The sequence below is a fragment of the Chiloscyllium plagiosum genome, chromosome 12, assembly GCF_004010195.1.
Source record: "Chiloscyllium plagiosum isolate BGI_BamShark_2017 chromosome 12, ASM401019v2, whole genome shotgun sequence".
Taxonomy (NCBI): Eukaryota; Metazoa; Chordata; class Chondrichthyes; order Orectolobiformes; family Hemiscylliidae; genus Chiloscyllium; species Chiloscyllium plagiosum.
In genome coordinates, this window is record NC_057721.1 from 9,799,382 (window position 1) to 9,809,161 (window position 9,780).

At 47.5% G+C, this 9,780-nt stretch overlaps 1 protein-coding gene across 3 annotated transcripts in view; it reads left to right on the plus strand.

Annotated features, from left to right (window-relative positions):
- Positions 1–9,780, plus strand: part of LOC122554971 (protein Shroom2-like) — a 222,583-nt gene that overhangs the window by 108,547 nt on the left and 104,256 nt on the right. For all 3 annotated transcript variants that reach the window (XM_043700445.1, XM_043700441.1, XM_043700442.1), the window contains exon 2: positions 2,891–3,042. In XM_043700445.1, the coding sequence (XP_043556380.1) occupies positions 2,891–3,042 (152 nt within the window). The remainder of the gene's footprint in view (positions 1–2,890; positions 3,043–9,780) is intronic.

Genomic DNA, 9,780 nt, shown 5'->3' on the forward strand with positions numbered 1-9,780 from the left:
GCAGAGGGTGGTACGTGTATGGAATGAGCTGCCAGAGGAAGTGGTGGAGGCTGGTACAATTGCAATATTTAAGAGGCATTTGGATGGGCATATGAATAGGAAGGGTTTGGAGGGATATGGGCCGGGCGCTGGCAGGTGGGACTAGATTGGGTTGGGATATCTGGTCAGCATGGACGGGTTGGACCGAAGGGTCTGTTTCCATGCTGTACATCTCTATGACTCTAAGAAGGTTGTGAACTGACTCACTCAGACAGTTACCTGGGAAAGGGGTGAAGTTGGCAGGCAGGAGGCTGGAAGAACACAGCAAGCCAGGCAGTACCAGGAGGTGCAGAAGTCAAGTTTCAGGTGTAACCCTTCCTCAGGACTTGGGGTGGGTGTGGGGGAGCTGCATACAAAGGGGAGTGAGGAGGGCAGGGTGGCGAAGGGGGGAATAGGTGAAGACAGGTAGAGGGTACGACCAGGTTGGTCAATGGGAGGGTTGAATCTGGTTGGTAGCAGGGAGCATTGGCATGGAGAGAGAGTGGCTGGGAAGGGAGTCAGGGATGGGGAGGGAGGTTATTTGAAATTGGAGAACTCAATGTTGAGTCCTCTGGGCTGTAGGGTGCCCAGGTGGCAGATAAAATGCTGTTCTTCCAATAGGAGCTGTGGTAGCTAGGGAACAGGGATTGAAAGCAGTCCCTTCAGGCTTCCCAATATTGACACGGAGGGATTTCTGCTCATCCACTAGTGCATATTCAGAGAATCCTTCTGACTGTGTAGCGACCTTGAGGCAACCAAGAGAGAGTGAGGTAGAGGTGGGTGCTGTTAGTGTACATGTGAAAACCAAAGCCTTGTCTGAGGGTGATGTTGCACGTAGACAGGAAGTAGTAGGGAACAGTAATAGATAGATAGTTAGTTAGAGCTGCTTCAGAACCGTGGCATGGGTCCAAGTCTGATTGGAGGGATTCAGTTCGGTGAAGCTGGGAAAAGATTTGGGAAGTGACAAAGCTTTCAAGAACTTTGAAGAGGAAACGGAAGTTGGTGACTGGATGGTATTTTTGGAAAGTAGAGGGTTGATGATGACCAACTTTAGGGAGACCGTGAGGAGGACAACATAGAATCCAAAAGGACATTGACAAGTTGATGGAGTGGGTGGCTAGGTGGCAGATGAGGTTTAATGCAGAGAAATGCGGCACTTTGGGAAGAACATTAAAAGACAATATACATTGGGGGTTATAATTTGGAGATGCCGGTGTTGGATTGGGGGTGGACAAAGTTAAAAATCACACAACCCCCAGGTTATAGTCCAACAGGTTTAATTGGAAGCACACTAGCTTTCGGAGAGTCCGAAAGCTAGTGTGCTTCCAATTAAACCTGTTGGACTACAGCCTGGTGTGTGTGATTTTTAAATTGGGGGTGTAATTCTAAAAAAGTGTGCATGAGCAGAGGGGGCCTGTGTGTGTGTGTGTACGGATCATTGAAAGTGGTAGGAGAGGTGGAGAGAGAAGTTAATAAGGCATGCAGTGTTCTCAGCTTTATTCATGGGGCATAGACTTCAAGAGCAAGGAGGTGATGTTGAACTGGTTAGACCTCAGCTGGAGTACTGGGTACATTTGTGGGTGCCATGTTATAGGGAAGATGTAAATGCGCTGGAGAGGGTCCAGAAGCGATTTACAAGAATGGTTCTAGCAATGAGGAACTTCAGTTGGGTGGTAGGTTAAAGAGATTGGGACTGTTTTTCTTGGAGGCAAGAAGGCGAAGAGGAGATTTGATAGAGGGTTTCACAGTCACGACTGGGCCGGTTAGAATCAACAGGAAGAAGCTGTTCTTGCTCCTAAGAAAAAAATAATGAGAGCACGTGGATGAAGTTCAAATAAAGCAGGAGTGATGAGGAAAAAGAACAATTCCCACAGCAAGTAGTTAGGGTATGGAATACACTGCCTATGAATGTGGTATGGGCAGGTTCAATTGAGGCATTCAAGAGGGCTTCGGATAATTACTTGGACGGAAGTGGTGTGCTGGGATATTGGGGGGAGAAAGCAGGAAGTTTAGACTAAGGAAGGCACAATGGCTTCCTCCCTCACTGTAACAATTGTGTCATCCTTAGAGCGGGACCTCCTATATGTTGGTAGTAGCAATGGTAATGTCATTGAGTGTCAAGGGGAGATCACTGGATTCTGTCTGTAGGCGATGGTCATTGCCTGGCACTTTTGTGCTGGGAGTATTTTTCAATTGTCACCCCAAGTCTGAATATCATCCAAGTCTGCAAATGGATAGGCTATCTGAAATGTCTGCAGAGTTGTAAGTGTTGAACATTGTGTAGTCAGCAAGCATCCCCACTTCTGACCCTCGGAAGGTCATTGATGAAGCAGCTGAAGCAGCTGGTTGGGGCTGGGGCGCTATCCTGAGGAACTCCTGCAGAGATGTCCTGGAGCGGAGAAGATTGATATCCAACAACCACAGCCACCTTCTAATGTGCTGGGTATAACTCCAACTAGTGGAAAGTTTGTTCCTGGATTCTCACTGACTAGAGTTTTGCTGGGTTTCCTAGATTTCACATTCGGTCAGTTATTATATTGTCATGTTACCAAACCGAGAGTACCTCGTTCTGACCAAGGGTCACTGGGCTCGCTATGTTGATATTACTTTCTGTCCACAGACCCCGCCAGACCTGCAGGGTTTCTCCAGCACTTTCAGATTTTGTCTCGGGTCTTCAGCGTCTGCAATTTTACTTCGGTCTTCCTCTTGGTAATCCAGTGATTCCCTGTTGATGAAGGATAATAATTTCACGCAGGGCAATGAGAATTGGCTCCACTTTCACCATCCTCTCGGGCAGGTCACGGCAACTCACCAGAGTGGAGAGTGTGTGGAAATGTCTGTGCTCATTCAATTTGTCTGTGTTTCTTTGCAGATCGAGGAAGGGAGTAAGGCAGCTGCCGTAGGCAAACTCCAAGTTGGGGACGAGATGGTCGGCATCAACGATGTGATCCTCACCGGCTACAGACAGGAGGCGATCTGCCTTGTGAAAGGCTCTCACCGGACTCTGAAGCTAGTGGTGAGAAGGTGAGGCACTAAGCAAAATCGCATGGCTGTAACCTTGACTGTTACCTTGGCAACAGAGCTTTGTGACCATGTTCCAGAGGTGGCTGATCCACTTAGAACATTACAATGTAGTACGGGCCCTTCAGCCCTCGATGTTGCCCTGTGGAACGAAGCTGAAGCTCATCTACACCTACACTATTCCATTCCATTCCCGTCCACCTATTTATCCATTGACATTTAAATGCCCTTAAAGTTGGCGAGTCTACTACTATTGCAGGTGGTGCGTTCCACGCTTCGACTGCTCTAAATAAAGAAGCTACCTCTGACATCTGTCCTGTATCTATGTCTCCTCATTGTAGCCATCACCATCTGAGGAAAAAGGCTCTCACTGTCCACCTATCTAATCCTCTGATCATCTTGTATGCCTCTATTAAGTTACCTCTTAACCACCTCCTTTCTCAAGTTGCTCAGCCTTTCCTCATCACACCTTCCCTCCATACCAGGCAGCATCCTAGTAAATCTCCTCTGGACCCTTTCCAACGCTTCAAGGCATGAGCTCCTGCAAATGTACACAGTAGGCCAGGCAGCATCCGGGAAGAGAGAGAGAGAGAGAGAGAAAGGTCAGGTTCATAAACACAAACTTGGTTCTCGAGTTTGAGCCCAGCGTTTGATGTTCCTTTCACAATCGTGAGTGGCACTTTGCATCCCAAAATAGACCAAGTATCATTTCCCTGTTTCCTGAACGTCCGTCTCCTGTCAGCCGATTTCCTCCCTGTGACATGCCGACATGGTGGAAAGCCATGACTCATGATGACACGGCGCAGCTGTGGTCGGGCTGGGGGTGTTCTCCTGACAGCAGAGAAGGTTCCAGAGGGAGGTTCGAGGGAGGCTTTCGGCACCATGAACGGTTTGAGTAAACAAGGACAGCTCAAGGGTCAATGACCTGAAGGTGTGGGTTCTTGGATAGAAGAAAACAGAAAGGGATAAGGAGGAGTGAACTGTTATAGCGCACTGTCTGTCAGGTTGGTGGGAGCAGGTTCTATAGTAGCACTGAGAAGGCAAGTGTGCAGGGCTACAGGGAGAGAACGGGGTGGGTCAGGCTATTTAGTGAGCACTTTCAGAGCACGATGGGGTGAATATATTTCCTCTGTGCTGCAAGATTCCATTAACTTGCTGTAAAATTAACAATCTGTACTCAGTGGCCCATATCTTGTTAGAGTCGCAGAGATGTACAGCACAGGAAAAGACCCTTCAGTCCAACTCATTCATGCTGACCAGATATCCTCAATTAATCTAGTCCCATTTGCCAACACCAGCACCCAGCCCATATCCCTCTAAACCCTTCCTGTTCATATACCCATCCAGATGCCTTTTAATTGCTGTAATTGTACTGGCTTCCACCACTTCCTCTGGCAGCTCATTCCATATACAGAGGAACCTCGATTATCCGAATGAGCTGGGCTGGCAGTATTTTGTTTGGATAATTGATTATTTGATTAATTGATTCGATGCTTGGAGTTTTCTGAAGTTTCCTTTTCCCTCTCTCTGCCCGCCTTGCTCCCTCTCTCTGTCTCATGGTTTGTTTCTGAGCAGACACACACTTGTGTGTAAGGGACCGGCAGCATTGGTGAAGCCTCAAAATTACATACGCACACACATACAAACACACACGTACACAAACACACGCACCTTTTTACTGTAAGTTTTTGACAATTTCCATCTCTGCTCTGTACAGGGCAATTTTGGAGAGATTATCTGGGGAAGTGGGGAGGGGTGGGGAGGTTTAGGGTACACCCCTGTGTAGGACTCCAAGGAAAGTGTGGGGAGAGACAGAGAGGGCAGGAGGTCAGCCATTTGGAGATGGTGCCTGGGCTCCCATCGATGTCCAGGACTGTTCTCGGCAGCATTTCAGTAAGCTGCTTTCACTTTTAATCGCTGTTAACAAAAGACACAACCAGTCGGGACTTTGAGATCTTCTTCGGATAATCTGAAATTCAGATAATTGATATTCGAATAATCGAGGTTCCTCTGTACACGCATCACCCTCTGTGTGAAAAACTCCCTTAAGTCCCTTTTAAGTCTTTCACCTCTCACCTTAAACCTATGCCGTCTAGGTCTGGACCCCCCCCCCCAACCAAACCAAGTAAAAGACCTTGTCTATTTCTCCTATCCATGCCCCTCGTGATTTTATAACCCACTATAAGGTCACCCCTCAGCCTCCAATGCTCCAATGCCCCAGCCTATTCAGCCTCTCCCTATAAATCAAACCCTCCAATCCTGGCAAACCAGTAGTAAACAAATAGTGCCGAGTACTTCCCTTTGCCTCGTGGGCTGTATCTGTGTTTTTTTTTCCCTCCTCCTGGAAGTTGCAAGTGTTTAGAAATTCCAGGGGATCTGGGATCGGTTGTCTGTACGTGAACAAAGCGTAGAAGAGTTCTTACTAGACTGTGAAGAGTCAAAACCAGGTTAAAATAGTTAATTCAATGTCAAAGCAGGCACTGATACCAAAATAAAGAGAGAAGGGAGAGAGAGAGAATCAAAATGATGATCAGAATAAGATAGAGGTAAAAGATTCTAAAAAAGAAACTAATACTATCTACTTTTTTAAAAAAAATCCCCAACAGTAATTAAAATATGAGGAATTGAGATCTCACACTTGTAAAATTTAGTTCATAGAATGCTAGAATCCCTACAGTGTGGGAGCCGGCCATTCGACCCATCGAGTCCATACTGATGTTCTGAAGAGCACCCACCAACCCCTTCCCTATCACCCTGCGTTTCCCCAGCCTGCACATCCTCTGGACATTACGTGGCAATGTAGCATGGCCAATTCACCTAACTTGCACATCTTTGGACTGTGGGAGGAAAACAGAGCAGGAGGAAACCTCTGCAGATTAGATTAGATTAGATTACTTACAGAGTGGAAACAGGCCCTACGGCCCAACAAGTCCACACCGCCCCGCCGAAGCGTAACCCACCCATACCCCTACATTTACCTCTTACCTAACACTACGGGCAATTTAGCATGGTCAATTCACCTGACCTGCACATCTTTGGACTGTGGGAGGAAACCGGAGCACCCGGAGGAAACCCACGCAGATACGGGGAGAATGTGCAAACTCCACACAGTCGCCTGAGGCGGGAATTGGACCCGGGTCTCTGGCACTATGAGGCAGCAAAGCTAACCACTGTGCCACCGTGCACAGTGCGGGGAGAATGTGCACACTCCACGTAGACAGTCGTCTGAGTGTGGAATCGAACCCACATCCCTGCCGCTGTGAGGCAGCCATGCTAACCACTGAGCCATCCCCTTGGTGCAGGTTTTGCATTTGTTAACTTTTAATGTGTTGGTGTCCAATGACCATGCTAGAATGTGTATTTTGTCAAATTCCTGGTGAATTTGGAGGTTAGTGTGTAAGTGCAGTAGCTTTACGTCTTCCATAAACATCAACAGTGCACCTTAGTGCGATGCTGTTACTTGTATATCTTCCGCAGGAGCTATCAATCTTGGACATTCCATTGTGCACAAGTGAATACTCAATAGCAAACCGCTGATGCATTCTTTAAGAATGGTACTTCCAGGAAAATCTGACCCTGAATTAACTGTTGGGGGCAGTCGCTTTTATTCAGATGTAAATTGCTCTGCTGTGTAGTTAAACATAGGTGTGTAGTTAAATTTGTGACAATCCAGACTTCATTGTCCAACTTGTTCTGCTTCATAAGAAACAATGTGAAAGCAGTATTTGCTGCCCGACTGTTTGAATGTGTGAGACCATAGGAAGTTCCATTTGTTGGTTTTCTAGATACAGGCTGACCCTGTCATGACAAGTTACAGGAACTGCGCAGTTCAAAATAAGCAATTTAAATGACTTGGAGCCCTTTGGATTATCCTCAGTGTGAGAAACACTGTGCGGGGCTTAAAGTGTCATAGGAGTCACTGCCGTAAATTGCAAGGGCTGAGCATAGAATCCCGACAGTGTGGAAACAGGCCATTCAGCCCAACAAGTCCACACCGACCCTCCAAAGAGTATCCCACCCAGACCCATCCCCCATTACTCCACTTTTACCCCTAACCTACACATCCCTGACCACTATGGGCAATTTAGCATGGCCAATTCACCTAATCTGTGCATCTTTGGATTGTCGGAGGAAACACACACAGACATAGAAAGAATGTGCAAACTCCACACTGACAGATGCCCGAGTCCCTGGCGCTGTGAGGCAGCAGCACTAACCACTGAGCCACTTGCCGCCCTTACCGCATCTCGTAAGGTTGCTGTTTGTAGTAGGAGATGTAACTATAGTCACTCACTATTGGCTGCCTGTAGAGATTCCACTCAGTACAATGCTCGAACCCTGCTCCAGAGAATTTAGCACATGGCATTCCCGTGCAGTACTGGGGGATTGCTGCACTGCTGGAGGAGTCAAACTTCAGACGAAACCTTCAACCGGAGCTTGTCACCTCTCTGTGGGTGGATGTGGAATATCCCATAATACTCCTTCAGAGAAGAGCTGGTGAGTTCCTCCTGGTTGGAAGGACAGGATTTATCACCTCATCAAAATCATGGAAACGGGCTATCTGACCGTGACCTCGCTGCTGTCTGTGTGAGCTTGCTGTGCGCAAATGGACGGCTGTGTTTCCGACAGTACAGCTGCGACTCCGTTTCAGTTGCACTTGGCCAGCTGCGGAGTAGGTTTGGGATGTTGTGCGATCCGGAAGGGTGCTACGTCAATGCAGGCTGCCCTTGCTAGCTGTTGCAGCAGAGCGGTGATTCTGAAAGCACGCCGTTGTCTGGAGCAGGATTCAGGTTCCCAGTCAGACCCAGTGCCAAGGTTACTGGTTATATGTCCTCTCTCCATTCCCATTGAGCACTTATTCATGGCTCACCTTTGGATTGTTAATCATTCATGGCCAGCAGCTGAACGGCTGCTGCTGCTGCTCCTGTGAGGCGGAACAGATCCTGAATGCGACTCTCAATATTTTATCACTTTGTTGGAGCCCTTCTGAAAGCCTTCCCAACTCTGGTTTCACATTGCGATGGTGTGTTTCCGATCTGTGGTAAGTAGCGAACGATTCCATAAAGGCTGTGCCTTTGACAGAGATCGCTGTTCCTTCAGCGTCGGTGGGCTGGAGTCCTGTGGCTCCCAGGGCAATGAGAGCTCTTTTGTCACTTGGACTGCAGCAGCTTCAGAGTAAGGCCTAACCACTGCTGCCTAAGGGCAACCAAGGGATGGCCAATAAATGTCAATGATGCCCACATCCTGAGAACCTTTCTTGCAGAAAAAGCCCCAATCTGATTCTGTCCCATATTTCTTCAGAAATTCACTCAGTAGGATCGCTTTTGTGCATTTATTTTGAACCAGTTGTTTTGCACCAGAGAGTGGTGCAAGTCTCAGCCAGAGAGAGCATTCAAGACCAAAACATGGGGTGTTTTGAAGAAGGCGCTTGGTCTTATTCATCCATGCTGACTAGATATCGTAACCTAATCTAGTCTCATTTGCCAGCATTTAGCCCATATCCCTCCAAACCCTTCCTATTCATATACCCATCCAGAGGCCTTTTAAATGTTGTAATTGTACTAGCCTCCACCACATCCTCTGTCGGCTCATTCCATATCTGTACCACCCTCTGTTACTTCACATTCTCCACTCAGCGAAGCTTCCATCGTGCTTGTTAACGTATCTTTTCTTAAAGAAGAGTCCCGCAAGCGACCACCTTGGATGGTTCTGTATCTGCAGGAACAGTCCTCTGTCTCCCCACCTTGTGGATGGAGTGCGATGCTTTCCAAACAGGGCATTGTGAACTGGGGTAGGGCGATCTCTGAGTGCCTCGCACTTCTCAGGAACACGATCGCCAATGTTCAGGACATGGGGTTGGTCATCTGCCTCATCAGCCTGGACCAGGAGAAGGTCTTTGACAGGATATCACATATATGCATGAGGGCTGTCCTGTCCAATATGGACTTTGGGGAGGGAATCTGAAATTGGATCACAGCAACAGTATGTGATGGATGGCAGTTATAGGAAGGGGGGAAAGTCTCAGATACAGTCACATAGATGGGTTAACTCCAGGAAGGGTAAGAGAGGTCAGCACCAAGGTCAGGCGTCTTTTGTGGATACACACATTTCAAACACATATGCTGTTTTGGAAAATGTAGGGGGTGATGGATTCTCAGGGGAACGGAACACGAACAGCCAAGTTTTTGGTATTGAGCCTGGCTCTAATGCAACGAGGGGTACGTCGGCTTCCAAGAGATCAATTATGTTAGGGGATTCTGTAGTCCGAGGAACAGACAAACGTTTCTGTAGCCAACAGAGAAAAATCAGAATGGTGTGATCCTGGTGCCAGGATCAAGGATATCTCAGAGAGGGTGCAGAATGTTCTCACAGGGGAGAGGGACCAGCAGGAGGTCATTGTCCACATTGGAACCAACGATATAGGAAGGGAAAAGGTTGAGATTCTGAAGGGAGATTACAGAGAGTTAGGCAGGAATTTAAAAAGGAGGTCCTCAAGAGTAATAATATTTGGATTACTCCCAGTGTTACGAGCTAGTGAGGGCAGGAATAGGAGGATAGAGCAGATGAATGCATGGCTGAGGAGCTGGTGTATGGGAGAAGGATTCACATTTTTGGATCATTGGAATCTCTTTTGGGGTAGAAGTGACCTGTACAAGAAGGACGGATTGCACCTAAATTGAAAGGGGACTAATATACTGATAGGGAAATTTGCTAGAGCTGCTCGGGAGGATTTAAACTAGT